General features: G+C 34.4%; 2 protein-coding genes across 7 annotated transcripts in view; one reads left to right on the forward strand and one right to left on the reverse strand.

The window, feature by feature from the left end:
* The first annotated feature begins 1,411 nt into the window (after positions 1-1,411).
* On the forward strand, positions 1,412-3,768 carry LOC126773392 (uncharacterized). Its single transcript, XM_050494329.1, has 3 exons — positions 1,412-1,715; positions 1,901-2,119; positions 3,015-3,768. Exons 1-3 carry the CDS (start codon positions 1,512-1,514, stop codon positions 3,705-3,707), a joined length of 1,116 nt encoding a protein of 371 aa, XP_050350286.1. The 5' UTR covers positions 1,412-1,511; the 3' UTR covers positions 3,708-3,768.
* The window catches only part of LOC126773323 (DENN domain-containing protein Crag), a 34,817-nt gene continuing 23,003 nt past the window's right edge, over positions 3,755-15,568 (reverse strand). For 2 of the 6 annotated variants that reach the window (XM_050494153.1, XM_050494152.1), the window contains exons 18-35: positions 15,370-15,536; positions 14,770-14,861; positions 13,638-13,742; positions 13,374-13,499; positions 13,206-13,309; positions 12,848-12,962; positions 12,446-12,557; positions 11,962-12,147; positions 11,410-11,493; positions 10,325-10,402; positions 9,815-10,041; positions 9,234-9,355; positions 8,734-8,919; positions 8,430-8,520; positions 8,065-8,256; positions 6,757-6,907; positions 6,541-6,657; positions 3,755-6,192 (exon numbers count right to left, since the gene is read on the reverse strand). In XM_050494153.1, the coding sequence (XP_050350110.1) occupies positions 6,003-6,192; positions 6,541-6,657; positions 6,757-6,907; positions 8,065-8,256; positions 8,430-8,520; positions 8,734-8,919; positions 9,234-9,355; positions 9,815-10,041; positions 10,325-10,402; positions 11,410-11,493; positions 11,962-12,147; positions 12,446-12,557; positions 12,848-12,962; positions 13,206-13,309; positions 13,374-13,499; positions 13,638-13,742; positions 14,770-14,861; positions 15,370-15,536 (2,445 nt within the window). In that variant the 3' untranslated portion in view covers positions 3,755-6,002. The remainder of the gene's footprint in view (positions 6,193-6,540; positions 6,658-6,756; positions 6,908-8,064; positions 8,257-8,429; positions 8,521-8,733; positions 8,920-9,233; positions 9,356-9,814; positions 10,042-10,324; positions 10,403-11,409; positions 11,494-11,961; positions 12,148-12,445; positions 12,558-12,847; positions 12,963-13,205; positions 13,310-13,373; positions 13,500-13,637; positions 13,743-14,769; positions 14,862-15,369; positions 15,537-15,568) is intronic. The other 4 variants (XM_050494156.1, XM_050494155.1, XM_050494158.1 and 1 more) reach the window with 4 other exon arrangements.

A 15,568-nucleotide genomic window follows, 5' to 3' on the forward strand; every position in this document is an offset into this window, starting at 1 on the left:
GTTAAAAAGTCGTAGTTGTGTAAGATTTTTACTAATCTATTTTGTAGAGATTGGTTTGGTTTTAAATTTGTTTGTGTGGCGTTAGATTGTTAAAAGTAAACGTATATATATTTATAAACAATAATTATTTGATATTGTAGTACAGAATTGCATCTTATATGTACCCATCGACAAAACATTAATAAATAAAGACAAGTCCAGCAATTTAAATTAATAAATGTTGGGAGGAGTAAAACATCAAATTTCATTAATAAAAAACTCATTTGAACATCCAATCACAATCAAACACAATCAAAGTCGAAAGGAATTAAAGAACATGAAAACTTTGAAGATGAAGAACCAACACAAAATATTATATAAATAATTTCAGTGATGTATCATATGAACGTTTTCATTAACTCTTATATCTTAATTGCTTATGAATCTACTATAGATTTTAATATGAAGCAGCAGTTTATGACATTCCTTTTTAACTCTTACTAAACAAAACCATTTGAGTTTAAAAGACCCATAAAAATTAACACATATTCTATATATCATACAAGGTGAAGATTTAATTTTAATAATAAGATCTAAAAATGTGACTAGCAATTTTATTAAAATAATTTTATCAATATAAAATGGTAATATTGGTATATATATCTATAATTATCGAAGTTTCGGCACTCAGGTTTAGGTAGCCCACTCATCACATATTCTATTATCAAATAGTCACTATTCAGTATTTTATACGAAACGTTTTCTTATGCGAAAAATGAACCAAGAGGCAATAAGACGGGGTATAATATTTTAGTTTATTAATATTTCTTGCGTTGTCCATGTCTATGGGCGGTGATGACAAATTACTCATATGGTCCATTTACACGTCCACCTAATTATAATATAAAAACAAAAACCGATATCCCTTGTCAGTATCACCCTGCACGAGCATGTAGCGATGTGAATGCCGATTGCCGAAGCGAGTTTTACAGCAACCGTGCTTCCATAATAGGCAGTGATTGCAAAATGTAGGCCTAAACATTCGTTATCCTAAAAACAGGTAGCTCTATGCATGTAAAAATTTAAAAACTCTTTCATATATTCATAAGAAATAATTTCTGTATAAATTACTTAATATAGATATATAAATTATTTATTTGTTAGCTGTTGTCAAGATAATATAAAAGAAAATACTGAAAACGAAGTGGTATAAAGTATAATTTTTACATTTTTCAAGTTCAGATTTAAGAAAAAACTTATGTTGTCATAATTATTATTATTTTTTCATTTCATAAAATTTTTCTTTATTATATTTTTACATTCAATAGTAAACTATGTACAGAAATGTTTATAATATACAAAATTAAAATAAAATAAAAAACTAAATTATTACTATTATCGCCTTGTCAATTTCTCATGCTGTCAGTGTCACTGTCACTTCAGTTTTTAACTTTTAAGGTTATATTTTGAATCACAGCATAAAATATTGAATTTTATGTATAAGAATAACAGTGTTCATGTAAATAATAGATATGTTTGCGTTAAGTGCCAAACGTATGATCTACGTTTGTGATAAAATTTTATCAAGAAATTTTAAAAGCGGTACTATATTAGAAATTCGCCGGCGAAACCCTGGTATCGATAAAAGATTAAAGGCATTTCGCAATGAAGGTATCAACATTCAAAAAGATGATGTAGAAGACTTTATCGAACAGTCTGAAAGCAACTTCCAAAATGTAAGATTTTTTGATAGTTACCTATATTGCATATTTTCGAAATCTTATTTTTAACGCCATATCACAATAAATTATTTTATTGTAAGCAATTAATAATATTTATATTTCTGATATTAGTCATTTCATAATATTTACCTATTCTTTAGTCATAATTATGCCATATGTATAAGTACAAACTATTCCAGGTTGATGAAGCTTATGATGAACATTTATATGAGACATTAATTGGCAAACATGATTTACGCAAACAAATAGTGAAAGGAAAGTATTTTAAGGATAATTTGCCAAATCTTCTAACATGGAGTGAAAAGGAACAAATCCGTCACTTGGCCACAACCCAGCCTCAAGAATGGACACCTCAGAAAATTGCAGAAAGCTTTCCAGTAACTGAGCAAGTAGTTAAGGTATTTATTTATTTATTTAGGTTCACAAAACAGAATGTAATCAGGACATACAGAAAAATTAGGAAACTATACAATTTTAATCAAAATTACACTCCAAAGCCTGTGTACACGACATGGTCATAAAAATTACATATAGTATCAGTATCTATGTAATTTTAGTAGCCAGTTATTAATTTAAAAAAATTAAAATATTAATTGAATTCAATAAATTAATAGATTACATTATAATAACTCATCATATAACATAAATGAACTAAGAAAAAAAATTTTATATTAAATTAAAAAAAATAAGCAATAGAATTAATACAAATAAATAACATAATAAAATTGACAATAAAATTAAAATTCATTAATATGAATAAAAGTTTAATGTCTAAATATAAGTTATTTAGTACAATCGGTCAATTATTGCATCGTAGATATTTTATGCCTTATAATGTTTTTAAATTTTGGTAAATTGGTATTAAAAATGTTTAATAAGTTACTGTATTTTAAAAGTAAATAGTTGTAAGTAGGGCAAAGTCTGACAACTGGATTATAATAGGATGTGTTATTGATGTGCATGCTGAGCGCAAAACTATTTAAGTGTGGACGATGAGATTTAAATTTAATGTTCAAATTAAGAAACAATAACGGGTCAAAAGAATCTATTTTTGTGTGAATTATTTTATATAAGGTAAAGAGGTCATTACATATACGTCTTTGTCTCAGTGTAAACATGTTAAAATATCTGATTTTATCGTCATAGAGCTTATTAATATTAATTAGTTGTTAAGGTTGGTAAGGTTTAAATGTAAGCTATTATAGTGTTTATACAAACATAATTTGGATATTACTAAATTTCAAATATATGTGTATATATTATTGCAATTAAATTAAAAAATATATTTTTCAGAAATTATTGAAATATCCTTGGAAACCAGCAACAGAACAACGTATTGCCCGACATGATGCATCAGCTATGAGAAACTGGCGAGAACTAAAAGAGGGGTCTCTACCTATTTCAGACAGTCTACGTGAACACTTTCTTAAATTCTCAAATAGAACAATACCTCCCCTTAATAGGAAATCTCTTAAAATTGATATTTCACAGGAAACAATGGGAGAATTTGAACAAATAGTTAGAAAACATGCTAATAATGAAAAAGAAGAGGATAATATTCATTGCAAAGAAAGTGATCAAACAAATATAGCAGATGAAACTAAAACTAAACTAAAAACAGATTTTAAAAGAGTTACATTAGATGAATTAGCTACTAAAATTAAGACGCGTTTAGTTCATGGGCAAAATGTTAATATGCCCGATAGAATAATCGTAGATTCAATCATGACAAAAAATCATGATGAATCTGAAACTAAATCAGAAATAAATAAAGAAATTGGATTAATTCAAGCAACAAATGAAGAAAAAAGTTTAACAGAATTTAAAGAAAATGAGAATAATGTTACTGTGGGAGTTAATTATCCAGAAAGAATAAGAATTCCCAAGAAGGCATATAAGAAAGGCGCCACTTATAAAATGAACGACTGTTTCTATGACGATGATGGCAGATTTTTGTACAGAGTTATAGGCATGGAAAATAATTAAAAAGTATACACTGTTATTAGTTTATTAATAAAATAAAACAGCCAAAATGAAATGAAGCCTTATATTGTTTTTTATAAAAAATTATTACATTTTTAATAAAATACTTGTCCATTACATAAAATAAATTTGAAATAATTATGGTAAATAATGCACACATAAAATATTATTGCATGTCTTTTCGATTACCTTGTTCAATAAGATAATTATTAAAAATAACAGTACAACATCTACTTTATTATAAAAATACATTTGATTGACTATCAATATTGTACACATAATGGAACTAAAAAATATGGCTTTTAACATCACCCGAGGCAAACAAAACAAAAACTGTTTTATATAAATGATAACATAAGACTGACAGAGTGGTTACATAATATTAAAGCGCCATAAAAATAAAATTACAATTAATTTAATTTAAATTTTAAAATAAAGCGAAATAATAAATAAATTATATTTCCTCATATATATATTTCATTTACTAAGGTTTATAAATAATAAGTCGATCTGAAACATCTTTGACATATAAACAATTAAGTATCGGTAAAATCATGAGTATTTCGTATATAACATATTTCATAATATTGATATATTCTAATTCAATCAAATATATAAGTTGCTGTTCATAATTAGGCCGTTTGTTTATGTGATGATTATTAATTAACTTGTGGGGAATTTACACACAGCTGCTTTATCGATAAAATTACATAACCGTATACTTTGACACGTTTCAAATACTTATAATTTGGCAGTCACGTTTTAAGTGACTTAAATATTACTATTTGAATTTAATTAATACTTATTAGCACGACACTACACGAAAAAGTGCTTTGGAATGAAAAAAAAAAAAAAATCTATGCGACTAAATAAAAAAAAACTCGTGTATAATAATATCTCAAACTAACATTTGCAAACAATTGTGTAACAACCACTTCACCGAATAGTCGGGTAATAGTTTACCCATTATCGTGACCATTTAATTTTTATTCTTATTGTTTTACACATAATATGTATGTACATTCATTTAATTATATAATAACGATTCCAAATTACTTTGCATTAGCACCCGCAATCCTATACTAATAAATATGCCGAAAAACAAAAACATATAAATCCAGTAGCATTATATATACATAAAATCTAATAATAAATTTATATACTTCTCAACACAACACTTTCGACATTGCTTCACTAGTGCGGGGCGTTAATTGTGATTTAAAACACGTGATATCGATAAAATATAACATGACGAGATTATATTATCAGCTTACGAAAAAAAATAATACAATAAACACACGTTAAATATAAACGCCTTGTCACCGTTATATAATACTCAAAATGTATAAACAAGAATAATTTTATTTTGATTTAAATTAGACGTTAGATGTTTAAATAATTATACGTTTTGCATATGATTGAGATTTCTTCGAAATGAGTCCTAGTTTATTATTAAAATGAATAATTGGGGCAATAATTCTTAAAAAACTAGATCATTAACAAGCAGTTAATTGATTTACGTCAATTTCATTAGCAGCTTTGATGTATTGCGCTCGAAGATTAGTTGAACAGTCTTAGAATTGTTCTAGAACTAACATTTAACGCCATATTGATCCCGGGAAAGGACGGGAACTTTCTAGAACATTTTAATAATGTAAGCATCATGCGGATATAAGCTGATAAACTTAAATATACTGGACGGCGATCCCACGTACTGTTGTTATGCAATACTCGAATAATATGTTTAATTACGTACTCATAGTTTAGTATTTCATTTCAAAAACATTTATGTACACGTCGATTAATAAAAATATTATCAATATATTATATCTTATAATTTAATGAACGCGATAATGGTCTTTGTGACCTCATGTGAAGAAAAGTTTTTTTTTTCTGACACATTGACCTACATTCTGAATCGCAGAATAAAAAAAAAAAAATAGTAGATGGTTCGTTATATTGATTAAGACAAAATATGACAATATCTCATGATTATATGTAATCATAGGTTGTTAACATTTTATTTATTACATGGATCGAATTAATAATTAAGACATATGCGCCTGTTGAAATAAAACGTAAGCGTTACGCATTTATTTTAAACCTTGTACATTTACCATCGTAATATGAAACTGCAATAAGGCGTATTGATACTTGGACCGCACTGAATAAAATTCTAATCACGTATAAATGTCATAATCAACATCTAACTTCTAGAGTGACCCATAAGAATGCTTTTGTTTCCAACGTTTGAATATAAGCGATTGTACTCGTATTTTTATCTCTTTTTCCGAATTATTATTCGTTTACAGTTAGACGCAATCTCTTGAAGTAATGCCTGCAACATATGGCCGTCGTTGAAGGCGGTAAGTCCTGGGGTCTGGCTTCAGTGCCGAGTTGGTCGAGGGCGCGAGTGTACTCGTTCTGTAACGCTAAGAAGTCGATGTTCTGTTCACCCAGAGCCGCCATTGCCAGGAAGAGGATATCCCTGAAATTATTATTATTAAAAATTTACACGGCGGTAAACTATTGGAAATGTTAAACATGGTCGCACGAATGTCACTTTATAAGTACTGTCAGTAAAACTACAAAATACATAAACATACATAAACATTACTTTCATTAAAAAACCATGGTGCCTAAATTTTACTTTCTTTGAACCTAAAATTACACTGACTTACTTTCAAACACATCAATATTTTTTATGGTTTGCATAAATAGGGTAAAATTTGTACATCTTAGCTTTTCTAACTATTTTAGTGCAAAAATATAATACGGTCTCTGCTTTAAAAATAATTTTATACAATTTGAGGGTAAAAATATAATAGCAGCTAACCTGTAATACGAATAGTAGCGTTTGTTTCCACAGGTGGATTCTCGCCACGAGGCCAATTTTCTGATCGCGTCGGAGAGATCATTACTTAAGAGACCGTCCAACACTGCTAGTACGACACTGTGAAACACAAAAAAATACCTTTACTATTAGAACGTACAATACTAACAGAGCACCGAGCTCCCCGGGCACCGTCGGGCAGGCTCAGTGGGTACTCACGAGTAGTGCTTGGAGCAGTCGTGGTCGGTGAGCAGCAGCGCGCGCAGCGTGCGCGAGCGCGGCTGCAGGCGGCCGCGCCACGCGCGGTGCAGCGCCGGCGCGTCGCCCTCGGCCGCGCGCGCGCCCTCCCACGCGCACACCACCGACACGCCTTCGGACCGCGCCGCGACATTTTACACATTGAAGATGAGGATGCAACTTCACTACATCGAATCGAATCTCACAAAATACTTTCTTAGTTTTACATTACCATTACAAAAGGTTAATAATAATAATATATATACTACATATACTACTTTTCTTTTGTAAATCCATACTTATATAGATAATTACACCCACACTCGGGACAAACAGACATGTTCATGCACAAAAATGTCTGTCCTGGGTGAGAATCGAACCCACAACCTTCGGCGTGAAAAGGCAAGTCTCTACCAACCACGCCAACCGGCTCGTCTTGACTCCGAGATTCGAAACTCTAATAGTTTAGGCTTTGTTACATCGGGCTGTTAAATAGAGAAAGATCGAAACGGTTTGTTAATGAGCAGAGTTTCTTGTATCAAACAATAACTTAATCGTATTACATTTATCTATTTTTAAATATAGAATTATTAAAATGCCTCTTCATGCTAGAACAAATGTATAAAAATAGCTTTCTCTTCTTTTTCTTATCTCTATGTATCTCTACTCTAGTCTAGTTAATTTTAATACACCAACGTTAACTACGACTCATACGAAATTAAAAGTACCGTCTTAAAGCCCCATGCATTCTCTCACTCTATATAAAATATAAGAAATATGACATGTGCACAATTCACTGTGATAAACAAGCTAGAGTTTCACATAATTTTCACTTTACACTGAAATAAAATAACCATAAACAACTTTGGAATGAGATTTCGGAACAAAAAATGAAAAATGCTCCATTTAGGGATCACGTCTTATTAAATTAAAAAATAATAGGGAGTACAACTAAACTCTTTTATCTTTAATCATCATTCGCTTGTACTTTACCAATTTATTTGGCTCAGAGTAATAAGACAGTTCATAAACAATTTTTAAGGATTTGGCTACTTTAAAGGCCGATCTTGCACCCGACCACACTAGAAATGCTATTGTTTGTAGGTTTACACAACAATATGTGCTGTTGAAGTGTTGATATTGATAAATGCGCTTAAGACTTATAATTTATAACACGCCATAATTCATATTCATATTTATAATTATATAATTAATATAAAATAATAAAATATAATTAATATATAAATAATTAATAATATAATTTATAATTCGAGAAAAAAAAAATCTTACCGGCAGGTTTTTCCATATCCGGCAAGGGATCAGAATCAGAACTCATATACTTCGCAGAGTAATCGGGACTCAACAAGTCGGGGAGATGATTCTCAATATTGGCGCGTTCGAGGAACCAAACCAAATTCCAATATACTATAGGATGCGATTCGACGAACTCCGGTTCCGCAAGACAAGAATCGCCTTCCCTACCTGAAAGCAAAACATTTTCTCATTCTTATTTTTCTCAAAACATTAACTTAATTATAATTATTAACGTTGCTTAGCGACTATTCATTTAAACATTTATTTCGCTCTTTCTGTCATAATTGATTTGACATTCGAAAGAAGAAGACAGCATTGTTTAACTAATCACCGTAACTTACCTAAAATAGATTCGAATTCTTTCCTCAGAACCAATGGATTTAAATAAGGCACGCTTAATGTTTCTGCTTGCGCTTGTCCTATTCGAATTACCTGAAAAAATAAGGCATTTTTTATGTTAATAAAATTAAATTTAGATGAATAATATGCTTATGATCTAAATGTCGACTACGAATTAAAGCAGACAAATTAAAGGCAATAACTTTTATTATCTAGCCCCGGAACTTTAGCAAGCCTTAATTTCTGCAGCTATACAAGTTGTAAAACGACGAGGCGCTTTATAATTTAGACGTACGTATAACTTACTTGTATCGATAAAAGCGGTACAGTATGCCGTCCGCAAGCAGTACAGCGCGTGTTAAGGTTAGAGTCGTCGGCCGCCCAGCCCGCCATGATGTCTTCGTCGTACAGAAATGCGAGGCACTGGTGGCATTGCGAACACGACGTTATGTGGACTTCTATTGACGGGTTATCCGACTTTGAATTGTCCTGCTGAAAATATTATAAAATTATAACGTGCTTATTTACCAAACAGATTAATCAACAGAATTACCAACTCACGAATCAGTAATAACCTGAATTTTTGGGCTCTAGTGTAATTAATGCCATCGAAAATTATCCATGAAAACATAATCAAATGTCAAAGGTAGAAAGTTAAAAATGAAAAGTGATCAATTTCTCTATTAATAAATTAAAAGGCAGACGATCAAAGAAAATATGGATGGATTGTCTGGAATGAATTAAAATTTTCAAAACTAAATACATTCAAGATATCTCTATATATCTCATATTCAATATAGACTTACGGCGGACGGGTAGAGATTGTCGGGCAAGTGCGCCAGCAGCGTGGCCAGCGAGCCGCGCTCCATACTGCACGCCAGCTCGGCGTCACTCGACGCGCGTCGGAACCCAGACCCCGATGTAAACTCTGGACACGAATACGTTTCTTTCACAAGATATGCACGAGAACTTTACCTCACTTATATATTCTCCCGAAAACATTGTCACAAAAGCTTGAAATATTGAAATTACAGTAACAGCCTGTAAATGTCCCACTGCTGGGCTAAGGCATCTTCTTCCTTTTTAAAGAGAAGGTCTGGAGCTTATTCCACCACGCTGCTCCAATGCAGGTTGGTGGGATGCACATGTGGCAGAATTATAGTGAAATTCGACACATGCAGGTTTCCTCACGATGTTTTCCTTCACCGTCAAGCACGAGATGAATTATAATAACAGATTAAGCACATGAAAATTCAGTAGTACTTGCCCGGGTTTGAACCCACGATCATCGGTTAAGATTCACGCGTTCTTACCACTGGGCCATCTCGGCTGTTATTGTTGTCATATCGCAATTGCAAGAATGATATTAATCTGAATGAATGCTCACCATCTGGATTCAACTCAGAGGATCCGTCCGCCGAATCGTCCTCCGTCATGAAACTTGTCAGGGCGCTCGTTGCGTTACCGATAGCGCCTTTGACCGGTGTCGAGTTCGCTGATATAACCTCTTTCATTTCGTCAAATTTCTTCGCCATACTGGTCGCCGCAGACTTGAGACTACTGAGACCGCTTTGGAGTAATTCGTTTGACTTCTTACCCGCTATACTTGTTGGGCTAATGGAGTATAATTATAAATTAAATGCATAAATGTCGGTACATCGATATTTAAGAACAGTATTCACAGTGGTTTTATGATTGATATTTTGGACAAAATGTACACAAAACTTTTAAATTAACACATAGAATAAGATACACGATTGTTAGATGTAACCTTTAAAAAAAAAAGCAAAAATAAAAATAGCAGCCAGTGGTTAAAATATATAGACATGGAAATGACGAAAATCCCCAGACAATGACCTAAATTAATGTTTTTCAGCAATATTAGTTGAATGCTTACCTGAGGTAGTTCTCGATCATTGCTTTGCCGATATTCATGTTTTCCTTGCGCAACGACAGTCTTGCAGGCGAAAAGCGTCTAAGAAAATAAACAGCTAGCTGGCGTACGGTGCGAATAAAAATGTGATATAAAATAATATACCAATTTCATCACTTGATAATAATAATATTTTTAATTTGTCTAACGAACCATTAAAATATTCGTTATTTTTTTTTTCATTAAAACTCAATAAAATGTGTGAGTAATGATAATGAAGAAATTGGAATACAAAATAATATAAAAAATGTGACTAAAAAAATAAATTTTTAACAGTCATAAACTAGCATGCAATGTGTTGAAAGTAGCCACTAATATAAAATTCTCTTGTACAATTCAATAGAATTGCCATCTCAAGTAATTAATCCTATATGAACTGGAACTGTAGTATTCATCATGCATTTTTCTATAAGTACATGCCATGGTTCGATGTATTGATGGTATGTATGTTTTGGAATATGTTTGAACTGCCTGAAATTCCTATTTCTATGATATACATATATATGAATTAGAACTTTATAATGTGGCGTTTGTGGGCATTTTCAATTATTTACATTCAAACATGTTTCATAAATGAAAGCTAGACAATACCCGATGACGTTATTCACACAAAAAAATCTTGTAAAAATAAGTATCTTGAAATAATTAACCACTACAGAATAGATTAAAATATAATTTATCTGTAGACATCGTTAAGGCTAGGGATACATGGACATATAATTGTTTTGATATACGCTAGTTCACCGTTATGAACGATGTGAAAGTTGCATCGAGTTTGAGCACATTTTTTAATATCACAGACAATCGCTACATTTGTACAATGTTATATGCGAAAATAGGCATTGTTTGTAATGTAAAAAAAAATCAATATTTTTACAGTTAAATAAGATATGACATCTGAGTTTGGATTCTGTATTGTAAACTGTAAACCAACAAATCATAGTAGAAGTCCATAATAATAATGTTTAAATATATTTTTTTCTTTAAGACAATCTAAAAAAGAATAATCAGTGTTATAGTTAAAGGTGTGCGGTAGTGCCGAGACTCACCCGAAGCTGATCTTGAGCGTGTTCCCGATGCTGGCCAGCCCGGACGACACGGTGGCGGGCGCCGTCTCGCTCCTGTGCAGTTTCCTGCCGGCAGGAAACTATCGAGCTCATCCCGCTCGCGCGCTAGCCAGCGCTAGTTAGCGGGCACACGGTTAGTAAGGACTCGCGGTGCGGCGGTAGACACTCGTAGAGAATATCGTTTAATGGACACTCACTCAATATGCGAACGTCATTCATTTGCGTGCAATAGGTGTACATAATTACCGCACCGTTTGCCCATTACATGCAGATCAAAAGGCATAGACGCATTTAATATACATTAACTTAGATTTACTTTTTTATTAAACGCATCTATGACCAATGACCTATGAGGAGGGAAACCGGGATGAGTTAAAACCGAATAAAAAAAATAAAGTCTCGAGTCTCACGTCGGACGGAGGTCGATAAATATATTTACATACAACGTACGCCTCGTCCGACGGCATACTAAATTTTGACAATCGATTCCCGGGCGGACAATTTCGGATCGGACCGATAAAGGATGTTAAATACCCAGCGAGGGGCGCGGTGTCCTCGTGGAAGGAGCCGCTGCGGCGGTGGAACAGCTTGGGGCTGACGCTGAGGTCGTGGCGCGGCGGCGGCGCGGGCGCGGGCGCGGGCGCGCGGGGGGGCGGCGCCGCGGCCGCGCTCAGCGCGCCCAGCGGGTCGTCCGCCAGCACCGGCGTGCGCGGGGACAGCCTGCGCGCGCACGGGGCGGTTGAGTATTTCGATGAGCAATTAACATCGATTGTTTTCATTTTATACAAATTTATTTATAGCAACAAACTATCCATATTTATTCTTGGCACCCACGAGCCTCGTCAGCGTGTTAGGGTGCTGCATAAATACTTTTACGGTATTAAAAGTCGGCATTTATGAATTATTTACAATAGTAAAAAAATCAATTTAATTATACAAATACTCATGACTACAGAATGCGTTTATTTTTGTGACGTAATAATCTTAATAGATAACGCAACTTTTGAATTCGACTCACTTGAGTGGTGATGATTTCGTCGTCTCCAATGGATCAGTAGCTGCCGCTTCTTTCTCTGGCTCCTCAGGGAAACTTAGCGTTCGCGAACAACGGGACTTAGGATTCGACGTGCCTGAAATACAACAAAATATAATAAAATTATTGGAGTTTATGTTGTCGCTTTTTTTTTCTTTGTCATTGTTTTTAATTTGACTGAAATAGTATTGTTATTAAAATTTACGCAGATACGACTACTGTTAGTTTTCATTAGCTTTCGACATACAAATTTCGTTGAAAAAAATCGTATACTGTTAATTGAATATTCTAGAAATTGAAATGGGTAGAAAATCTAAGAAATCTCTTCTGGACAAACAAATTGCTATCTATACATTTCTGAGTACTAGTATCAAGTAATACACTCACCACTAGAGAATGATAGCCTCTGTAAGTTCTGAACTATTTGCGCATCTCCAGCGAAACTCTCGGATCGTGTCAGGATACGTAGATCGGACGGACTGTCTGGACTTACGTGGATCGTCTGCGGGGAAGTATGATAATAAATAAATATGGTATTTTATAGAACTCCATTCTTTAACATTATTTTCGTCATTTTAACATAAGAAATCATTTATCGCTTTCTAATATATTTTGCTTTACATTTTGAAGCATAATTATATTATTTTAAGAATCCAATTACTATCTGACGAAACTCACTTTATTTTTAATAAATCTATAGTACATTGTAATTATAATACATTGATAGACGTAAAAAATGGCAAACCTGTCTCTTCTCAGTAATCGACAACGTCGGTTCGGTCTCCTCGTTCCCTAAGGAGTTACTTCTGGGCCTCGTGGTTCTGGTCAGGTCGGGATCGGACGGCAGACCTAGGGGAACATTCTCATTAGAGCAAGTCGGTCGCAGGCTCGGTCCTGTGTCGCCGGCGCGCACCTGAGATGAGTATGCCGGCGTGCGCGGACAGCTGGCAGTGCCGCGGGTGCGCCGTGGCGGCGCGCACGATGTTCCCGCGCCGCACCAGCGCCTCGAACGCGCTGGCGCCCGCACTCGCCTCGCCCGCTGCGCACGACGGTTATTATTTGGATTATAAATATTTATGTTTCTTATTTATTGCTCATACCCTCTCATGTCAAAGAAAGAAAAATAGTTATAACGACAATACAGATGATAAATTTGTTTATATTCTTAAAAACTTACCAGAATCGAGACTTGATCTGCTACGATTAGGTTCGGCTAACGCCAATGCCGATAGATCCGCACCCTCACCGCCGACTGTGCGAACTCGCGGTAGAGTACCGGAGCCTGGAAGAGTACTTAGTAAATAAGTAAACATATATTGATGATGACCTATCAAAATTTTCTATAAACTTTCGTCACGTCTTTTGGCATTGATGTATTTTCAAAAATCATAAACTTTTTTTTTAGAATATGACGGCGGACGAGCATATTGTATGACATGTCAACCATCGCTTACATAGCCAATGCGCCACCAACCTTGAGAACTAAGATTTTATGTCCCTTGTGCCTGTAATTACACTGGCTCACTCACCCTTCAAACCGGAACACAACAATATCAAGTACTGCTGTTTTGCGGTAGAATATCTGATGAGTGGGTGGTACCTACCCAGACGAGATTGCACAAAGCTCTACCACCAGTAATAACTAAATAACTAAAACCATTTAACTCATAACATAACATATCTTACAGAATTATTCTCAGAAATTTCACTGATTGGTGATGAATAAGCACTTATTTATATATATAATTACGTAATCGTAAATATTCATTTATTTATAAATAAATCTATAAAAATGAAGAAATACTATTTAAATTATTTTTATATTGCTATTTATATTATTACGATATAGTATTACGAAATGCGCATTCGATTACAAGTTACTGTAATAGAACAGACTGCCTCGTTGGTCTAGTGGCTTGATGTAAGGCCGCAAACTCGGAGGTCCTGGGTTCGATTCCCAGGTCGGGCCAATAAAAAGTTATTGGGTTTTTCTGTTAGAAAATTCTCAGTAGCAGCCTCCTTCTTCACTCCCGTGCCTCGGAAAGCACGTAAAGCCGTTGGTCCTGCGCGAACTCTTTCCGGTCGTGTCGGATTGCCGTCCCATCGGATTATGAGAGTTAGGGAATATAGGTGCACCTGTGTTTGCACACACATGTGCACTTTAATATCTCCTGCGTAGTTGGCTAATCTTTCTTAAGATTAGCCGCCGTGGCCGAAATCGGTCTGGAGGACATTATTATTAATAGAACACATAAGTGGTAATTATAATCAGGCAGCTAGTGCGCGTGGTGTGCGAGCACGTGACGCACCGTTCCGCGCGGCGCGCTGCGCGCCGGCGTGGCGGAACAGCGCGGCGCCCAGCACGGCCACGCGCAGCTTGTTCCACAGCAACTGCGAGCCGCTGTCGAAAAAAACGTTCACGATTTTTATTCCTGACCGTTTAAATACCATCCTCACTGTTTGTGTTCCTCATCGTTATTAAAACCTTCTCGGGCTACGTTACTGACATACCCCTTGGTAACGAAGCGGACGTAGAACGGAGAGGGATAATATTGTGCTAAGTACGGACTATAAGAATAATAAATTATACGAGTATTAAAAGAAATCTCCTCTGTGTCCCAGACGTTATTAACGTAACTCAACTCTTCTCCCAGCCCGCAGCAAACCTCTGTCGCTATATGGATATTAATTTAAAAATTTACCTATACCTATTAACGCCAATTTACTATAAGATATGCATTGGAGTCATAAAAACTACATAAAACGTGCTGGTGAAAAAAATTGTTGCATCTGTTGACCAGTTTTAATATTATTATCAACTTATACATGCTACGTACTGATTATATAGCAACAAGATTTACGCATAAAAAAATCGATATCCAAACTAATTAACTTATGAATTTTGATACCTCGGCATGTCTTGCGGCCACTCCGCTTCGAGCACACAGCGGTTGTAGTAACCGTATGTGAGGGCGTTCGGTTGTAGTCCAGCTCTCTTCATCAGAAACAGCAATTGTACGGCCAGTACTGGCAAGGAGTGAATACCGCATAGCTGCATCATTACTCTGTAGCATACCTATTTAAAATATTAAATATTAGTTTCGTACC

The sequence above is a fragment of the Nymphalis io genome, chromosome 14 (assembly GCF_905147045.1).
Source record: "Nymphalis io chromosome 14, ilAglIoxx1.1, whole genome shotgun sequence".
In the NCBI taxonomy this organism is placed as follows: Eukaryota; Metazoa; Arthropoda; class Insecta; order Lepidoptera; family Nymphalidae; genus Nymphalis; species Nymphalis io.

Excerpts from the sequence above, each read along its gene's own strand:
- LOC126773392 (XM_050494329.1), top strand. The coding sequence starts at position 1,512 with ATGTTTGCGTTAAGTGCCAAACGTATGATCTACGTTTGTGATAAAATT. Across the intron at positions 1,716-1,900 it reads CTGAAAGCAACTTCCAAAAT|GTTGATGAAGCTTATGATGA; the intron begins GTAAGATTTTTT and ends AAACTATTCCAG. Across the intron at positions 2,120-3,014 it reads TAACTGAGCAAGTAGTTAAG|AAATTATTGAAATATCCTTG; the intron begins GTATTTATTTAT and ends TATATTTTTCAG.